General features: G+C 39.4%; 1 protein-coding gene across 1 annotated transcript in view; it reads right to left on the reverse strand.

Moving 5' to 3' along the window:
* Positions 1-1,042: 1,042 nt before the first annotated feature.
* The window catches only part of polr3b (polymerase (RNA) III (DNA directed) polypeptide B), a 31,295-nt gene continuing 10,992 nt past the window's right edge, over positions 1,043-21,345 (reverse strand). The window contains exons 13-28 of the mRNA XM_053622898.1: positions 19,722-19,883; positions 18,022-18,222; positions 16,834-16,996; positions 16,449-16,602; positions 15,406-15,480; positions 15,138-15,236; positions 14,696-14,823; positions 13,416-13,625; positions 12,298-12,456; positions 11,917-12,034; positions 10,098-10,240; positions 4,282-4,385; positions 3,130-3,296; positions 2,789-2,902; positions 1,690-1,863; positions 1,043-1,590 (exon numbers count right to left, since the gene is read on the reverse strand). Of these exons, the coding sequence (XP_053478873.1) occupies positions 1,461-1,590; positions 1,690-1,863; positions 2,789-2,902; positions 3,130-3,296; positions 4,282-4,385; positions 10,098-10,240; positions 11,917-12,034; positions 12,298-12,456; positions 13,416-13,625; positions 14,696-14,823; positions 15,138-15,236; positions 15,406-15,480; positions 16,449-16,602; positions 16,834-16,996; positions 18,022-18,222; positions 19,722-19,883 (2,301 nt within the window). The 3' untranslated portion in view covers positions 1,043-1,460. The remainder of the gene's footprint in view (positions 1,591-1,689; positions 1,864-2,788; positions 2,903-3,129; positions 3,297-4,281; positions 4,386-10,097; positions 10,241-11,916; positions 12,035-12,297; positions 12,457-13,415; positions 13,626-14,695; positions 14,824-15,137; positions 15,237-15,405; positions 15,481-16,448; positions 16,603-16,833; positions 16,997-18,021; positions 18,223-19,721; positions 19,884-21,345) is intronic.

Raw genomic sequence — 21,345 nt, forward strand, 5'->3', positions numbered from 1 at the left:
CTTAGAACATGACATGTAGATGAGAGATCAAATATGAGCTGAATGCATCAGACATGAGGATCAGACTCGTGAGTGCCTCATTAATCCCAGTTTACAAGGTGTACACACAGTCAAAAATGGGAAGATGTTAGGAGGAGCTTCTGTTCCCATCCTCAAAAGACATCCTCTTTTTGTTTTATTACACTCAGTCTCTCATTAGGCCCTCATTAGCTAGGACAGGTGCAGTTGCCTAAAAGAGACAACAGCACACCCCAAATCCCTCCATCCTTTATTGGCGAGTCACTGTCAGTACCCTTTCTGCAGCATTCTCCCAATCAAAAGCTTCAAGAACGGCTTAGTGGGAGGCGGCAAGCTTTGAATGGTGGAGGTTTTATTAGTGTAAAAAAGCATCAGAGAAGGAAGGTGGCCAACACAACAAGCACTTTTCCCCTGTCAGTGTTGTCACATTAGCACTTAATCAAGGGCACACAATACTTTCACCTCAGTCCCCACCATCAGGCCAGTTGGGATAAACACTTCCTGTTTCATTGACCTTTAATCACTGGCACAGGTTAAATTGGGTGGGTGTGAAGGGGAGAACCACTCTGGGACCATTGGTAAACAGCAAGCGCATCTGATCTATGACATTTTCATCAAATTATAATATCAATCATAACATAGCATAATTGGTGGTGATTAAAAAAATAATAATTTACTTGCATGTTTTTGCTTTTTTATTTAAGGCAGCTTTTGATCATTAAACCAAAATGTGTTCATTTTTCACGTTTACTGCATTGTGCATCTTTGTCAGAAAGGAATTAGAAAATATTTTTGAAATAATTTTAATTCCAAATCTGTCCAACAAGGAATTCTGAAAACGGATGATCCGGCCACCATATTTCATATTTCTTGTATAGTTGTATTACCATTATATCAGTGTTATGTTTGTCACATTACATAAATTAGGTTATGGCATCCATTTCCACATTGCTCTCTAATCACTGGTTTACTGATAAAGCAGTGATGACAACAAATTTAAGTAACATCACTACACTTTTGTAAATAATTGAAATAATGATTTATTACTTACATATACATACATAAAATACATCAATTCCCAAAAAGAAAACAAGAATAGTCCAAGCAAATCAATGAATATTTTTTTTCATTGAAAAAAATAAAAAAATAAAAATCATGAAGTAGGCACGTTTTCCACATGCAAACAAAATTTGCCAACATTTTGGAATATTATGGTATCTAGTTATATTCTAACCTCTGTATTTTAATGCAGAGATTTTCAAATAATGTCTCAAACCTCTTATTTAGGCTCAGATGGTTTATACAACCACTGCAACAGCATGTCATTATATTATATATACACATATACACACACACAAGACTGAGACATGAATCTGCACCAGTGCAGCTTTACCAGTACAGTGTTTTCTTGGATTGGGTTTTAGCAGCGTCAGAGAGCTAGCTCACTCGTTGTAGCGAGCCAGTTTCAGGCGAGGCACGATGTTCATGGACTGCAGCTCCTGGAAAAGCAGCTTGCAGGCGTAGGGAATACGCAGAGATGATACGTGGCATGAGGACTTACAGTAGTGGCACCTGCAGCACACAAACACAGACAAAGAACAGGGTTGAAAAATGAAACGCCTAATCCGGTTACTCTGTACACAACAAAATGTAATAAGTTTTAATACTGACCATCCGGAGTATCCCAGCAGCCCACACTGGCCACACACGTCCACTTCAAAAGCATCACTGGAGATCATGAGGCGCTCTAGCAGCAGCATGCTGGCCCCGTAGCCAATCAGACAGTCCCTCTCCATCTCCCCCAGACGCAGACCTCCGTCCCGGGAACGACCTTCTGTAGGTTGTCTGTGTAACCATGCACACACATGCACTCGTATAAATTGTGCCTACTATAAAGGCATTACAAGACAACTACTATAAGACAGTAATGAATATTCACAATTAGCATTTTTCCATTGGTTACTACTCTGACTACAGAACTATAAATACACTGGTGCCCATTTCCCATCTCTGCAGGATCCCTTTTCATACACCACTACTGTTAATAGTAAACATCAACCAGGGCTATGTTCAATGGCCTAGGTTCTTAATCTTTGTAATTATTTATTTATTTATTATTATTTCATTGTACCAGTTGGCTGACCAATGGAACCCTGTTTTCAGCAAAGACTAAGGAATTAATTTGTAGGAGAGCTCCCACATGGCTCAACAGAAAAAGCATTCACCAATTCACCCAGAAATTTGTAGATTGGATCTCCTACTCGAATGACAAACTGATGACCTTTCGCATTGGCAGCGGACCTGCAGACACAACCTATCCCTAGAACACTGAGCATGAGGAGGGAATACACCCTGGATTTGATGTCCACCATGCACAGGCACAATCACAGTCATCAACACCAAAGGGCAATTTAGTGTAGCCAAATCTGCCTACGGGCATTTTTTTGGGTGGCAGGAGGAAACCATAGAACCCAGATGAAACCCACAAGAATACATGGAGAATATGGAAAATTCCATGCAGACAATAACCTGGGCTAGGAGAGTACCAGGAACCCTGTAGCTGTGACATGGCAATGAAACCCACTGCTCTGCTGCCTCTAGCTAGTGTTTTTTTTGTTGTTGTTTTTTAAACTTATTTGAGTAACTCATTTAATTGAATTGAGAGCCACTTGGCAATGGAGATCATGAAAATCTCTATATCATACTCTCAGAATGTGGTAAAATGTTCAATGCTTTAAACTGAATTTAGTGACCATCCCTATGATTATACCTGGTAAGCACTGCTCGAGGGCCACGTGCTCTTGCATGCATCTTATCCAACACCATGTGCTTCAGTTTCTGGTAGTACACTGGACCAAAGTAGATGTAGGCTTCCAAGGGTTCTCTGTGTAAACACAAAGAGCATAGGACTTCTCATATTAAGTGGACAAATAAATAAAAAAAAGAAGACAAATACAAACATTTAAATATGGAACAGCAGCATTTAAGGGAAAGATTTGAATTTAGAAGTAAAACACAAACAAACAAACAAAAAAACCACACAGCAATAATCTGTGTGTATTTTCATAATAAATGCATTATGTATTTTTCGTAGATCTTATAATGACTTACCCTGTAATGCCAGATGTGACGAAATCTTTGCCCTGGTAGTTGTATCCATAGTGAATTAGATCCTCACACACATCCTTCACTTTACTGCCCCCGAAAGCCGTGCCATAGTGAAAACGCCCGTCCAGGACGCCTGCTTTTCCAGCCAACAGCTCAATCAGCTTCCCAACCTAGCATAATGTAAAAATAAAATTAAAATAATGTAAATGCCCTCATGCTCCAAGAAGCTCATTCATACATTATTTCCTCAGCATGCCGGTGATAATTATCCTGTTCCAGTTATGCTGTGAATTTCAACACCTAAAATCAACTATGCATGACGTCAGTGCTTTTGCAGCTGGAGAATGTGACATCATGAACACGGTCACGGTCCACTGCACCACAGTGGCTTTGCACAAAAAGGGGCTGAATGGCCTTTGACCTCCTGATACTGAAAGGGTGAATCCCTTTCTTCTATTTCTACACCAGTTTCCATCGGAGAGCCTGCTGGGTGCACCCAAACACACACTTCAAACTGGGTGTAGAACCAAAAGACGTAGTAAATGACGTTTAATCTGAATTACTTTGAAAAATCCTACTTCAATCAAACTGAGTGGGGAAAAATAACCTCCAGAAATGCAAGGCACTAAAGGCACATTTTAACTGTGTGGCAATTCCAACTATAGTGCAAGAAAATATTTGAGGTTGAAAACATTTCAATGGGTTTGTGGGTTTATGAATGGTCTATCCTAAATCGATTTCTGCACACAGCGAAAATAATGTAATCTAAACAGAATACCAAACAAGACTTTTTTTTGAATGTGGTAATAATTCTGTGCAACACAAAGTTTCTGAAATACAACTGCAGGTAGTATTAGTGCAAAATTGAGTTTTGTTTTGGAACCTTGCTCCTATGTGATGGGTAACACACATGCAGTGGTCACTTTATAGTTAAGGCTTATGGCTTGCACATTCAAATCTGGGTACTGCCGAACTGCCACTGGTTGGGTCCTAGGTTGAGGCTCTTAATTTTTAATTGCTCAATTGTATTTTCTCTCAAGAGTCAACCAAATGAATGAATATGAATATATATAAATAAAAATGTAATTCAACTTCAACTCCAATGTTATTCAATTAACAATTATAAGAAATGATTTCCACTGGACTGAAGCTTACAGTCATTCTGGAGGGGTATCCATGTGGGTTCATGATGATGTCTGGGCAGATCCCAGAGTCGCAGAACGGCATGTCCTCCTGAGGGACAATTAGTCCACACACACCTGTAGCAGGAGAAACATACAGCATTGAAAAAAATCTATAAATTACGAGTTGGTTAAACACTAAATCAAAGGCTTCTGTTACTGTGGAAATTATAATCACTTCTGTGATTATTTCAAAAGGATCTACATTTATTATTTTTCATACAGTGCTGGGAAAAGTATCTGCCCCTACCCTGATTTCTTCTGTTTTTGTGCATCTCTCATACTAAATAGTTTTAGATGTTCAAATAAAATGCAACCTAAAACAAAGGCAACCCGAGTAAACAGTTTTTTTTTTAATTGAAGAAAAATAAATAAATAAATAAATAAAAATAAAGCAGCAATATCTGCAACCAAATGCTTCTGAAAACTGGAGATCAGTCTTTCACTTCCTTCTAGGACTTACTCTTATGCGTTGGATCGTTGTCTTGCTGAATAATCCAGTTGCACTTAGGTTTCAACGGACTGAAGACCGGACATTCTCCTTTAGGATTTTCTGGTAGGAAGCAGAATTCATGTTTCCCTCAATTATTGCAAGTTGCCCAGGCCCTGAAGCAGCAAAGCATCCCCAGACCATCACAACTCCACCACTATGCTTGACTGTAGGTATGATGTCCTTTTTTGGAATTCGGTGTTTGGAAGACAGGGGTCCAGTCACATCTGGCATAATCCGAACAGTTCCACTTTCGACTCGTTAGTCCACAGAACATTCTCCCAAAAGGTATGACGATCATCAAGGTGTGTTTTAGCAAAATTCAGATGAGCTTTAATGTTCTTCTGGGTTAGCAGTAGTTTTCACCTCGCCACACTTCCATGGATGCCATTTTTGCCCAGTGTCTTTCTGACAGTGGAGTCATGAACAGTGAACTTTAATGATGACAGAGAGGCCTGTAGGTCCTTTTGATGTTGTCCTTGGCTCTTTTGTGACTTCCTGGATGAGTAGTTGCTGTGCTCTTGGAAGAATTTTGGAAGGTCGGCTAGTCCTGGGAAGGTTCACTACTGTGCAGAGTTTTTCCATTTGGAGATAATGGCTCTCACTGTGGTTCTTTGGAGTCCCAGAGCCTTTGAAATAGCTTTGTAACCCTTCCCAGACTGATGTATTTCAATCACCTTCTTCCTCATCATTTCTGGAGTTTCTTTCAATTTTGGCATATGTATATTACAGTGTAAGACCTTTTAACCAACTTCATGCTGTTGAAAAAGTGCTATTTAAGTGTTGATTTGATTGAACAGGGTTTGCAGTAATCAGGCCTGGTTGTGTCTAGTCCAGCTGAACCCCATTTTGAATGCAGTTTCATAGATTTGGGGAATTGGTAACTATGGGGGCAAAAACATTTTCACACCGGCCCAGTTGTTATTGGAAACCTTTTTTTGCTTCAATAAATAACTATCATTTAAAAACTGTATTTTGTGTTTACTCCGATTTTGTTTTAATTTCTGAAACAATTTAGTATGAGATGTACACAAAAAACAGAAGAAAACAGCAAATACTTTTTCACAGCACTTTATGTAATATTAGAGAGGACCAAATCAATGCAAATATAAAATTATTCAGTTCTTTCAGGAAATGTATTCATGTTTCATCATTTTCCTTTTGTCCTACAGTGCTAGCTGCTTGGTTTATCAGTACAAAATCTTTATAAAAACATGACAAATATAGAAACATTTTAGGTACAAATGGTCCTGCGTTGTTATATTACACTTATACTATTATTATTTTATTATTCTCAAATTTGATTATTAAAATGAGGGTTGAGTAATATTCTGTAGCAGCTCAGCTTGGTACAGTTGGGGCTGAAAGGCAAATCACAGGCTTATATTAATGCACTCCTTCTATTATGTTAGTGTTTATATACAGGATTATGACGGATGCTCCACATAAACATGTGGAGATTTAAAAAAGCGTAATTGTTGATATGGTGAAGGTTTCTGTTAGGAAACGCTTATGTAGCATTTTTGAAGGAGTCTCCAGTGTCAGCGCATTGCAACAGTCAGAGATAAAGGTGTAACCAAGTTATCTGAAATGGGAAAGTCTTCAGGATGGAGAGCATTGTCGTCTCTTAGTAACGAGCTGCAATGTTTTCTTTAAGAGATAACTAAATTGTTTCACAGATGTTCCACAACATTAAATGTGTTAACAATATATACTGTAAACTGATATTACGGGCTATTTTTTAATAAAATAAAAATTCTTTGCATTGGCATATTGCTGTACATGATGAATAATATATGTAGTCTCATACACAACGAAACAAGGACCCTCAGTTACACCATCTGCTAGGTGCAAGTACGGCAAACCTATGCCTGGATCTAAAATCAATAAAAATCAGTTTACTGCTGGAAATTAAAAAGCTACCCATGCTGTATGGATACATGTATGCGATGGTGATCATCAGGTCTGCTGGCTTTAAAGAAAAGGCAAAGCAGGAGCATTAGCCTTTCACACGGTGGGCAACAGAAGTGGTGCACAGCTCAGTGTGTGAGCGCAAATGTTTGCTCCACACTCTTCCGTCCGTCACAGCAAACACATTATTGGGCCATTTGCAAGTTGTAAAAAGAGAGTGGGCAGGAGCAGGAAGTGAGGAGAGGTGCTCAGCCGGACAGTGAGAGAGGGATTAGACTTCTGTAACTTCCCCTGTGCCATGCCACACACAAAGACAGGATCGGTCCGTGACAGGAATGCAATATGTCCGTGTGTAAAGTGAGGACAAGGCTGAGGAGATCTAGTGACTATGTACATCATGTTGACGTCATTAACTTTGGGAATTATATATATATATAAAAAGCATGTACATTAAAGCATAAAACTGGAACTACTCACAGTGAAGCTGCTGAGTATATTAATGCTGGCTTTATATTTACAATGAAGCTTAGCTGGGTTAAAGATTAATATGCATAATCAGAAATATATACACATGCCACAGTGTTGTCGAAATCATAAATCTACTTGGTTAGAAAGTGTTTATTCATTTTCTAGAACAGCATGGCTCTGACAGTGGTGCTGGCTGTAGCTCAAATCACAGGTTATGAATATGTTACTGTTTCTATAGTAACAGCTAAATCTCAGAGACTTAAAAAAAAACCATGCAATTATTCATATGGTGAAGTTTTCTGTAAAGAGATTTATTTCACATTTCAGAGTCTTAGGTGTCAGCTGCTGCAAGTACCTTGTTGTTTCCTGGTTTACAACAAACTGCATTTTTTGGTTATTAATTACAAGAAAGAGAGAAGAGAGGCAGGTGAGGAAACAACTCTTTATAGCTGCTATAACGTAAGTGATAACATGAACTTGTTTGGTGGACATTCCACAACAATAAAAGTAACTACAAACAGATTCTTCCAGGATTAAAACAATTGTTAGTGTTGGGCAATTGCTGTGACGCAAGAGGAATAACACACTTTGGAATGTGCAGTCGAAACGAATCGACTTGGGGGTGGCAACTGATCACGTTGTGCTCTTGATTCTTTTCTTAGAGCAGCACGGCTAGTTTTATTCCTTACTTATTGTACACTATAATCCAGCAAACTGTTTACCCTAGTTTGATCAAGTAATCAATTTGTCAGGATAAAGTACAACACAGAGGCTTACTGAAAAGGCAGAAAGTAAACCAAGTACAAATATCTACACTTCTTTAATAAACCTGCAGTCTAGAATTAGTAAAGCATTCAAAAGAAGGGGAGAAAAAGTGGAAAAAGTGATCTAGAGAGACTGTAAAAAGAGTAATTCTCATCACATTCTCTGTTGTTTATTTGGTATGTGAGTGAATGATAAAAGAGGCATGAAATCAGCGGAGAAAAGGAGAACAGCATTAAGAGTCCACGGCCCTCCATCACACCCCATACAGCCTCACACTGGCAGCTCACACAATGAGCCCCACCAACACAGCTCAGCCAGTGTGTGTGTGTGTGTGTGTGTGTGTGTGTGTGTGTGTGTGTGTGTGTTTATGTCTGTGTGTTTGGGTCACTGGTGAATAATTAACCAATTTTGCTCTGTTGACCAGAGCTTATGAGACCAGTCAGAGCAAGCAGGATCTGTGAAGGGGGATGTAAATAAACAGTAAAGCACAAAACCCCAGTGAAACTTGCCTACTATAACTGGCACCAGGGCACTGTGGGATATCCCCGGTTGGCTCTTGGTAAGAATAAAGCTGCCAGCTTTTTTTCCCTTCAAATACATAATTTGCTTGGAACATGTAACTCTGAAATAAAAGTGAAGCAGGAAGACAATGTACCCTTATTATCTTGGCCATAAAAATGGTTCAAACTTAGGAAAACTCCCTGATAAAGTAGTGCAATAGAAAGAGCAATTAATCTGTTGCTTTTTGCCCGCTAAGCCATTACTTCATTTTCTTATATCATGTTACCTAATAAAAGATATATATTTTTATTATTAGTTATTATTATTATAATAAATATATTAAAAATAAATTCACCCACTACAACAGCAGTACACATGTCAGTTATGGATCCAGCTGAAATGATTTGTCTATAAAAACAGATGTTTATAATTACTATAAAATGAGACCAGAAGGAAAAATCTAAGTATCTATGAAACTATTACTGCATCAAAGACAAAATCATGTTTAATCCAGGGTGTTTAACCTTTCCTTGTGAAAAACGTCTGGACTTTAAAGTCTTTTTCTAGATTTCCTAGTAATTGTAACTGCATCATACAAAAGGAAAACATAAATGAACGTGAATGTGCATTATAAAAAGGTTATTTTGTAATAAGGGAATACCTTAAAAAAGTTTTTTATTTCAATACTTAATGGTCCGTCATTCATTGAGAAAACAATATATTCTCAATCCTATATTTTTCCACATCTTGAAATGAACCCTGTGTACTGCTTACACCTGTTTCCAGAAGCTAATGGACTCTCTGGTGTAAACTAAAAAAGTAAAGGTCTAGTACTGCTGCACTTTCATACAATTACATTATTTAGAACCATTAATTTAAGGATCCCAACAAGAAAGTTTACAGCCCCAAAGCCTTTCAGTAGCACTCTGGAGATTCTGCTTAAATGCATTCCTAAAACACATTAAATGACACCAAACAAGCGACTGGAAGCCAAAACCTCAAAAGGCGTTCAAGAGAACTGCACTGACCCTCTCAAACAAAAACTGTCCTGTGTCAGCCCAGTCTCTCAGCTCTGTGCCACTCCTTTAAATACCAAAAGTCCCGGTAAAAAGAGCAGTAAATAGCATCTCGGGCTGTTTTCAGCTAACCCCTCCCTGACCTCTGCTCACTCTCATGGGCTGTGATGAGTGCCCAAGGACAACCTCGGGTTAATGAAATGAGTGAATTATGCATGGCGCCAGTTAGCGTGCTGATTAAACCATCATCGTGGCCTGGGCTCTCAGCAGAGGTGCGCAGAAACAATGGGGCCTGTAAACACTTTTTCCCAGGAGCAGTGCGGCTGTAATAAATTTGCATATGCTGCTTCGGGACAAAGGGCTAATTAATTGAAAAACAGCTCTCAAAAAAAGAAGGTGGAGAGCAGGATCCTGAATCTGAATACATGTTGGGACTAGGCAGGGGAAAAATAAAAAATAAAAGACCTTTGTACGTTCATGTGTGTGCGTGCGTACACACACACACACACACACACGCTCTCTCTCTCGTATACGAATAGCTGGCAGTGATGTTTTAGCTAGGTCTTAAAACCAAATACATGCTTTTAACACCATCTACTTAAAGCAAATGATTGGAGAGAGTCCTGAATGCTGGTGTACCTTTCTGGCCGTGTCTGCTGCTGAATTTGTCTCCTATCTCAGGCCGACGTGTCTGGCGGAGAAGGATCTTGACCAGAAACGCGTCCTCGGCATTTGAAGAGATCATCACCTTCTCGATGTACGAGTCAGTTGAACCCTTGTACCTGTGTGTATAGGAAAGTCTAAATCATCTGCCATGTCATTAAAACAAAGTAGTAGGGATAATGTGAATATACAGTATGAATGAAGCAGAAATCTTCATAAATACATGTATATATAGATATAAAGACATGGATATGCATTGTGTTACATTCATCTTCAGTAGCCACTTTATCCTGATCACAGTGGATCCAGAGCCTATCACAGGAACACTGGATGTGATGTAGGAATATATCCTGGATGGAATGCCAGTCCATATCAAGCACACGCATACACACCTGGGATAATTTATAGTTCCCAACCCACCTACCTGCATATTTTTGGGAAGTGGAAACACCCAGAATTCAAGACACATACTCAGAATCTAACCCACAGGACATGCAATGGAATCCAAAAGTCTGAGACCACTAGGAAAAATGTGTCTATTGTGCAAGCTTTTCTAATTAAAAACAATTATAAATTTATTACACAATAAGGAGTGAAAAGTGGAATCTTCACATACATTTCAGCAAAACATTAATTTCAGAATAACTTTGCATGTTTCTCTTTTGCTTCAGTGACCATGCACTCTAGCTGGCATGAACTCACCAATATACAGCTGGTACAGTACACAGTGAAATGAAACCATGTTCCTCTAGGACCGTGGTGCTACATAAAACACACTAACCACATGAAACGACACAGAAGTAAATAAGATCTACAAACATTCTACACAAAGTGCACCTGCAGACGTGTGCTAAAAACACAGGACAGTACAATACTACTAAAACGGGACAATAGGCACAGTTTGTGCAAAACCTTATGGTCCAAGTTAGATCAAATACATTACAGTGTCTTCTGAATAGGTGCTTCTATAGAAAGGATAAGACAAATTTGCTTGCTGAAATTTAAATTGGTTAAGGCCGTGGACTCCTGATCAGAAGGTCGCGAGTTCAAATCCCAGCACTGTCAACCTGCCACTGCTGGGCCATTGAGCAAGGCCCTTAACCCTCAACTAGTCAGTTGTATAAAACGTAAGTCGCTCTGGAAAAGGGCGTCTGCTAAATGCCATAAATGGAAATAGTGACAAAGAAATAGTGTAGGATCTTGAATCTTGAATATTCAAGATACTTAACATTTGATTAATTTGTTCAAAATTATATAAACTTTATTTCCAGTTTTAAATAAAAATAGAAATCTCTCAGTCTCAGATTATTATAGTAATAACTCTTTTTGCTAGAAATTCACTAACCTGCAATTTCCCTAACAGATGCTGGTGTGTAAACTACTAGAAAACTAGCTTGCATTGATCACAGGTAGACACGTGGGATTTCAGTATCAGACTTTTGGTTTTCATCATATTCTCAGCAGTTGATTTAGCAGTAGCCAAAACAGTCACAATAGGACATAACTAATACTAATGATGAACAAAAGTTGATGAAGTTGGTAACGTTAATAATAATCAGCATATCTCGCCAGGACAGTCCTAATGGCTTCAAAATATTGTGTAGTCTTATCCTGGAATATTCGCCTCCCATGAAAGTACTGAAGTGATTTGTGCTGTGTTTACAAATTTGAACAAAACAGCTATTTAATCAGAATAAATCATAAAATAATAGAAGTACCATTTGTGAGTTTAATGGTACTTCAGGATAAGTGTGACGATGCCTAATCATACTGACTGTGAGGCAAACAAACTCACGTGATTGGCACATCTCTGTACTGTGGCTGGCTTGGCTGGGTACTGCCCTCCAGTGGTGTTTGCGTGACTGTGGGCATGGACTTATTCACCAGAACCTGCTTATTCTCCACTCGCTCCCCTGGTTCACAGTGCACACACAGATTTCAATCCACATGCCCAGAATCTCACTCAGGATAGAAATCCTATCCTATTTCCAAATTCACAGAGATATTATGTATACTGTTTAATGAGGGAAAAGTACTTCTAAGCAGCGTATGTATAATGCTACACAGCGAGTGTGTGTGTGTATAAATATATATAAATTTATGCAGCACAATACAACAGCTCCAAGCTCCTTTACTCCTTCAGTGCCCTCATGAAGTGAATCTTTGGACTGCTCACCGGGGGAGCAAATGCCGTCAGCGTCCAGGATGCTGTGTCTCCAAATGGGCTTCCGTGTTTCTGCATCCAACATGGGACCCATGACCTTGTCAAAGGTCTGGTTAGTGTAACGTCTTAGTGTGCACTTTGCGTTCTTGTACACAAGACACCTGCCAAAACCTGAGGTGATGGGAAGAGTAGAGCACCGAGATGAGCACAGTGAGTATGGTAGATAACGGAAAAGGTCGTTCTCTAATAATTGTTAGCTGATTGGTATTTAAAGCGCCTGGAAAAAAATTCTTTGGAAGCAAACAGGTAATCACTATTATTGTTTATTTCATACAGAATATCCACACTGGGAACATCACTGCCTGCTACAGGAACTAGAAAGCACTGCAGAGGGTGATCAGGGCTGCGAAGCGGACCACCAGGTCTGCACTACCCAGCCTACAGGACATCTACACCATGCAGCGCAGGACCACAGCAACAAAGATCCTCAAGGATGCCACACACCCCAAGTACGGACTGTTATGGTGGCTGTGGTCTAGTAAGCATCTGCCTAAGGAGGAGCTTTTATCCTGAACTCATAACAGCCACCAACTCTCTCTAGTTCCTTATATTTATGCACGCATAACAACCAACCGGTTGAAAAACGCAAGAGTATACCGTTGAAGGTAAAAGTTATTTTTCTATGACCCAGTCTCAGAAAGATGCCACTAAACTGTACCGTTCCATGATGTTGGGGTGGTACCCTAAAGGGTGGTATGCTTTTTTACTTCTCTACCTTTAATATGCATAGTTCACCTGGAAATGTGTCCATAATGTACCTTTAAAATTGTTTTAAGGTCCATAAAATGGTCCATAATTAGTTTTTAGAGTAAAGCTTTAAAAGGTGCACTACAGGTACATCTCAAAAAATGAGAATATCGCGGAAAAGTTAATTTTTTCCTCTAATTTAATTCAAAAAGTGGAATTTTTATATATTTTATATTCATTACACATGAAGTGAAATATTTCAAGCCTTATTTTATTTTAATCTTGATGATTACGGCTCACAGCTCATGGAAATAAAAAATCCAGTATTTCAAATAATTATGTCATCAGCACTAAAAGTGTTGTGTTCCGATCTGCACTCTTACCTCTGTCCAGAGAGGCCTTATTTAGTACCAAAGCGTCCTCTATATCATAACCGCTGTAGCTCATCACAGCCACCGTAGCATTCTGACCTGCAGGTAGCTTCTCAAAGTCGATCAATTCAATGGTCTTGGTCTTTACCATGGGCCTCTGTGGATAAGCTAACAGGTACATCAGTGTGTCTATACGATTCCTCTGGTTATAGCCAATAGTGCCTGTGGAAAATAGAAACACTTCAGAGTGAATGGGCAAACAGGCAAAGGAGGGGAAAAAACACGTGAGGTCAAATTGTGCAAGTCTGGTGGGAAATATTTATTTTCATCTGCTTAAATATCTAGTAGTAGCAAGTCAGTATGATCACCTTATATGGTCCTATTCTTAAATGGCCCTACCCTTAAATGGCCCTAAAATATATAGAAAATGAAAATCCTCTCCATCTGAATTACTACTACTATTAAGAAGTTTGTAAATGTTGATTAAGATGGTTTTGCAATGCTAAGCTTCGTCTTTACCCAAGAATAATTGTAAATGAAGAATTCATTCAAGACTAGGCTAAATCTGCATGCCCAAAAACCTCCCCTAAATAACTTCTTCATGCTTAACTAACTTCAGGCTGGTGGATGCGAGTGCATTTAAAGTGACAGCATCTTTAGCCGCAGTGTTCCAGCACGATGCGGACTGACAGAGGACCATCTCCTTAATCCACCCAGGCAAAGTTATGAAAGAATAGCGGCCGTCCCTTGAGGCCTTGACATTTGTCAGATGCTATTACTTCACAATCAGGGTACAAGCACACAGTGTGTGAAAATAGGTCCGGGGGCCACACGGAGAGATTTGCACATGTATGGGGCCATCCGCAAAAAACCCACAAGAGACAAGGGCGAGGATGTCGGGCCAAACGTAGCTGCAGTCTCATTGGTTTTGTAAAGACCAAGGGGGGGTGGGGCTTGAGTAGTTCTGGTAACCAGGGAGCAGTGTGTATTCTCTCTCGCTCGCTGGTGCAGCTGAGCACACTAACCCTCTACACACACTGAGCAAGACACAATGAATGGCTAACGACACTTGGGAAGACCATGTGTAGCAGCCCTTTTCCCTGCCCCACACACACACACAGGCAGGAAATGTTTGATGTACACACACATACACACACTTACTTTAGTGTGTCTAAGCGTGTGAATGTGACTGTGAACATGAATATGCCTCAGAGTGTGTGCATGTGACTCTGTGTGTAAGATACACAGTTATTTAGTTGTGAAAATGATTAGGTTGGGGGCACAGCTCTTACCCATTGCCTGCTTGCCCATAGCACACTGATAGGTGTTCCTGGGGGATTGGTTGTGATGGGGATAAGGAATCAAACCGGCACAAACGCCCAGCAGAGTGAACGGCTCAATTTCCAAATGAGTCGTGTACCTGAAACACACCGTTAAACATACGTTGACATTTTTAGAGTGCATGTAAACACATGCCTGCGTTCTAACACCTGCCAGATTATCCAAGCGGTCAGGTATACGGGACAACAATAAAAGACTTATCAACTATGTATTCAGTGCATGCATGGTGTTAATCTGATCTCTTTTGTTTTTGTACATCTGCACAAACACAAGCAGATAGTGAAAATCCTACAAAATAACCATTAAATTTACAAAGCAAGCCACAAGCACTAATAAAAATAAATAAATGAATGAATGAATAAATAAATAAATAAATAAATAAATAACCCTCACTTGGTGATCATATGTTCATACAGAGCAATGCTGCAGTCATTCTCCTCATTCACATCCAGATACTCCACCAGACTTTCGTGTAGAAAGTCCTCAAAACTCCTGCATGGAAATAAATAAATAGGTGTGTTTATTTAAATGATATGTAACACAGATTTTCTAAAACGCTAAGGCAAAAAGAAGAACAGAAAAAAGACTCATTCAAGCCTCTTTTTAAAAAAAATAAATAAATCAATGTGTTTGTCCAACTATTGATCCCACTGAAGTGCACCTGTAGCCCTGAGACAGCTCCTCGATGTGTTTGTTCTTCACAGCCGGCTTCCCGTTCTTCACAATGATGTAGGGTCTGAAAGCACAACACAAGCAGCACTGAACAAAGCTTTCACTATTATCTGGGAAACAGGCTCGACACAGAAAATAAAGCAAGACGCTTGTGTTACACTAAACCGCAGTTGTGCCACGGAGGATAACAAGCATTTAATATCACAGCACAAATACCAGAAATAGATTCTCTTTCTCTCTAAAATAAAAGATATAAGCCACTATGAATGGTTGCGATTACCCATATTGTTCGGATTGACGATACAATACGTATATGAACAGGAGGCATGCTGTCATTTTTTTTTTCTGTAGATAGGTCACATGAGCGGAAGGTTTTTACTTTCATGTGGGTGAGTGATCAGATATATTTTGGAAAACAGTACAAACTACATTAGGAGAAAAATGTGTCACAGGCAGCTACAAACAAAAATAAGCGGGATTAAAATATTTGTCCCATGCACATATCAATGTAAATACAATGAGTGACCTTGACATTTGAAGGATCTGGAGAGATTCTGTATGGAGGAATGGTCTCAGATCCCTTGCCATGTATTCTCCAACCTCATCAGTCATTATAAGAGAAGACTTAGAGCTGTTATCTTGGCAAAGGGAGGTAGCACAAAGGATTGTCTAAAAGGGTGCCAATAATTGTTGCACACCTATGTTTAACAAAGATATTTTTTGGATAAACCCGTGTTTTGTTTCTAATTGTTTGACATCCTTGAGAGCAGAGTATTTCTGTGATTTTTAAAAAAATAAAAGATCAAAAGGTTAAACAATAAAAAATTCACAGCCTTCTTTACTCATATTTAGCAAGGGTGCCAATATTAACGGAGGGCACTGTAAATAAACAACATAACAGTTCTGGTTTGGGCCGTGGTCACTTCTGGTTTAAAATCTGAATACAGACATGAATATTTGGAGAAATAAACAGAGACAGAGAATGACTCTAAACAATCTGAAATGTTCAGAGAGCACACCAAGGCTCTGTACCTGCAGAGACGTCCCCCGTCAGAGGAGATATACACACAGCGGTCCGTCACATTTGTGGAGATAGACACAAACTCATTGATGAAGCCAGCTCTTCTCATCAACCTGAATGTGCTGACGAGCTTGTGATGGTCTCGAACCACTCCCAAGATGTTACCTGCCAGAACCACACACAGTCTCGAATTGCTTTTTGTGGGGTAGCTCAGAAGACATGCTCATTAGTGTAGATAAACAATGTTATGCTTATATCTTAGAAGAAATAACCCTCAGTGTAAAAGGGATACTTTTACAAACATAAAAAAACCCAAAAAACTTAAAAGGTTTTTTCTTTTTAAATAAATAAAGAAAGACCAGAGGATGCTTCTGCATGTGAAGGCGTGCATGTTACCATTCAGGAAGACGAGGAAGACACTGGGGTAGGAGAGTTCCTCTCCGCACAGAAGGTTGACGTCCTCTACTCCAAGGTTAAAGGCCAGCTTAATAATGGGTCCATCCTCCATGTCAGTGGTGATGTGTGTCATTAGAGCCAGATTCTTCACCAGACCACAAGCCTGAATCACAAACATCCAATATACACTACCGGTCAAAAGTTTACAAACACTCATTCTTTATTTTTATTTATTTTTTCCACATTTTAGAATAATAATAAAAAGTCATCAAAACTCTGGAATAACACAAATGGAACTATGGGAATTATGTTGTGATAAATAATCCAAAATAATTTAGACACCCTTTTTTGCCAAGAATGTCCAGAAATGTATTCTTGGCATTTTCTCAACCAATTTCTTGAGGAATCCTCCTGAGATGCTTTTTAAACAGTATTAAAGGAGTTCCCACCTACGCTGGATTCTTATTGGCTGCTTTTCATCAAATCATCCATTTAAAAAAACAAAACAAAACAAAAAAAACCCACATTTTTTTGTAAATAAAATGTTATTAATTTCTTTTATTAGAAAATTAGGTTGGCACAATTATATTTTTGTCTACAACAACGATTTCAAACATTTAAAATCATACACATTTAGATCAAAAGGTTTTTAAGATCAGAAACATTTCAGTTGAGTGTCTCCAAACTTTTGACCGGTAGTGTACTTTTTAGATCAAATGAGCACTTTTAACTGCATAAAGTACCGGCTTAATATTTAGTTATTAATCTTACAGAATATTACTACAAATTATTCAGTAAGTACAGTGAAAGCAACAGGAAGTGTGTGTTTATGAGACAAACTGGACTGCTGAAGATTGGAAAAATGCCACATGGGCTTTTTGGCTGATCGGATAATTCCAAGAATGAGCAGGTGCACTAATAAAGTGGTCGGTGAGTGTAAAAGATATATTATGATCAATTAAAAAAAAAAAAAAAAAAATATATATATATATATATATATATATATATATATATATATATATATATATATAGTATACATAAATTCTACTTTTTTTATTACTATATAAAAAGATGACCTGAGACAATATTCCAAAGTTAAGCAGTGATCATGAAGGTTAAGTGCAGACTGTTCTGGTTTTAAGATCTGGTCCATGAGATTTAACTTTTAAATAGACATGTTGTACTGACCTCTCCTTCTGGAGTGTCTGAGGGGCAGAGCATTCCCCACTGTGAGGGTTGCAGGGAACGCGGCCCGCTCACCTTCCTGGTCTTCTCAAACTGAGAGGAAATACGCGTCATCATACCCAAGGCTGAGATGTACGAGAGACGCGACAGCACCTGCGTCACACCCTGCCTGTCCATCTTAAACCTCTTCAGAGACCAGTTCCCCTGAGAACAACACAGAGAGAGACAGAGGTGTGAAATCCAACACACAGGACTTCACTTGGAAATTTCCAACTAAAAATAGCTTCATGAAATTATGAGCTTCAACAACCATCAACACCAAGACATCAAGAGATAAAGGCCGTCATTTTCCCTGTCCTCACTGTAACAGTTTCAGTTGTTTCTCAAAGATGAAAAGGAACTGAAATATTAACCCTCAAATTCCACTTACTGCACTCCACAATCGCAACCTGCTCCATGTAGCAGAAAGGGTTGAGCCATCAAAGCCCGCTGTGTATTAAGTAGCCTATATAACCAAGTAAAACCACTGCACCACCACAAGCACAATTTAGACACAAATTTTTAGACAACTGAGCTTTTAAAATTGATGCTTGCTCCACTGTATGTTGTTCTGATGTGGTTAAAATCAAGTACTGTATTATCTCATAGGGCAAAATGTTAGTGTTTGACTAGAGATGTTACTTCCCTGCAAAATAAAAAAAAAAATAAAAATCTGGTACTGCATATACGGTACATGCGTGTATTGTAAAGTGCACTTTAATATTAGTATACACCTGGCAAAGGTTTGGGAAAAGCCGTTGCACCTCACTGTGGCTGAATTCTGGCAAATATCCAAAACAAACAAAAATAAATAAATCTAACTTTGCCTAAAAGCTGGTTTTCTTGCCTATAGCATACTTTGATTTTTTTTCCCCCCCACAAACTTCCAGTCAGTCTGCTTACAAATCTCTAAAAGCAAATGTCATGCTTTGATCACCTTTATTCCTTTCTTTTTTTTTTTCCCACCATACCAGCTTCCAAGGCTATATTCATGGCGGGAGCCAGGTTTAGTTATTTAAATTAGACTTAAATAAGGTGTTTAAGAAACATTTTTCCTAAAAACTTTAAAACTACATTTCGATTGACTTGATTAAAAACCTTTTCAAAAGTATCAGCTGAATAATACAGGTTCCTCAGATGTGTAGAGGTATGGCAGTCCAGTAAAGTATGTTTAATGGATAGTGGGTTCTGACAAGATTTTCTCCTGATAGTAAAAATTGGTGTGCGAGTCTTGTATGTCCTATCTGGCATCGTGTGTAAATGACTTGATTCGTGCTTTGATCAAGTTTCTGAATAGCAATGTGCCATAGCAAAATGTATATAAGGGTAATCAGTTCAGATTGCGATCAGAAACCAGCTGTCAAAACGTCTGCCGTTACAGCTGGATTGCAGTTTTCTCCCTTTTCACTTTTAGGGTTAACAAGACTACAGTGATAACGTTACTTGTGCTTGAGATACATGCAAAAGAGAAATGAGTTCCAGTTCAGGAAAGCCTGTAGTTTTCATAACTTTGCCAAAAGTTCACCATGTGAAGGGTTTTCTTAGGCTGCCACATGTACGTTAAGACATTTGAGAACCAGCTATTGTTTTATGACTTTGCAACCGTACCATCCCAAACTCTCCGACATAAATTAAAGGGAAACCAGAAGTCAGCAGAGACTCACGGTCGAGATGGCGTTAACCATGCCGTTCGTGATCTGGTCCTGCCGCATGTGTTTCACCACGTCAAACTGGGCCGCTCTCTGCTTGGGTATGATCTGGTCAGCGATCTTCTTCAGCTCGGAGTTAAACTTCTTAAAGAGATCCTCAAACAGCAGAGACAGAAGCTGGAGGAAAGACCAAATCAGCACATACATGATTTCACAGAAGTCTAGAAGTTCAAAAACAGGCCATTCGGTGACTAAAGCAGGTAGTAAAGAACAACAACAACGCTGCACTAAGCTGCAATTTGTTGATTAAGGCATCAAACAATCCAGTGTGCTTTGAGCTTTCAAACCTCTGTTCATTAAACTCATTAATACATCAGCACTCCTCTACTTCACGTCTCTTTGTTGCTCTGATTCCCCAGTGCCGCTTCCAAAAACAACCAACTTTATTAACTCCATCTGGCTCCTGCAATATCTCATTCTGTGTCATCACCCCTCCGGGCGCCGCAGCGTGTAATAACCAGGTGTGCTCGTGTTCAGATAAGGCTGACCTGGCCTTTCGCCTGGGGCTCGCTCATCCTCTCTGAGACTCTCCAATAGCAGCTTGCCTTCATTCAGCCATATTAGCATACATCAAAACAAGCAGGCCGTACTGAAATTAATAAAGAAATTAAGCTTCTGCAGCACAGCAGGGCCAATTAGTTGAATGTCAATGAATCATAATTGAGGAGTGAGGAGATTGACAGTGTTGGGAGTGTGTGTAAGCTCTGTTGAAAGGGCTTGCTTTGCTCACTATTCTCACACACACACAGTTCACCCCTAGAGAGGGTGGGTTGGGGGAAATTAAAGGACTTAAGACTGCGGTAATTACATTATCAGAGCAGGGCTTGTGGATTAGCTCAATCGCTCCCGTCAAGGCAGCCATTCTTTTGTCATGGCTGTGCTAAATAATAATAAAAGCCAGAAAGGCCTGAGCTCGGCTGGGTTGGGATTTGGATGCTGCCTCTGCTCTGCTGCATATCTCGCCGTCGACAAAAGCAGGCGAGCTGGGAAACGGGGTGGGCAAAACACAGAGGAGACAAACAAAGCGGCGGGGCAAATAATGTAGGTATTAATAAAAGACAAGGAGGGCAGACACAAAAGAGGAAGATGAAGGATTGGGAGGAAGCCAGGCATGCAGGTCTGAGTTCGGTTTCACACAGGAGCGGCGATGTGTGTAAAAGAGAGAAAGAGAAGCCGGAGTCAAAGGCTGGAAATCTGAAAGTTCCGGAAAACATTGTGATTGAGAAAAAAGGCCCTATTAAGAAGATAAGTCAGATGGTAAAAACAGCACACTAAGTAAAGCACCTCTCAAACAAGGAACGGTTAAAAGCCTTAGTGCCCACAGTACATCCTCATCTCAAACTCTTCAAGGTCTTGGTTGAAGAAAGAAGCATTAAAAAGGCCATCACAGTCGTTCTTAATTAAATTAGAGGTGGTGTGAATAAGTGCCAAACAGGGAGGAGGGGCTGCTCATACGAGTATCGAACCCAACAGACCATCGTACACAAGATAATTGTGGACTCTGGAATCTGTGGTTGTCTCATCTCCAGTCACTCAGGCTGCTTCAGAGGCAGAGTGTGTGCATTTGTGCATTACATCC

The sequence above is a fragment of the Ictalurus furcatus genome, chromosome 4 (assembly GCF_023375685.1).
Source record: "Ictalurus furcatus strain D&B chromosome 4, Billie_1.0, whole genome shotgun sequence".
Taxonomy (NCBI): domain Eukaryota; kingdom Metazoa; phylum Chordata; class Actinopteri; order Siluriformes; family Ictaluridae; genus Ictalurus; species Ictalurus furcatus.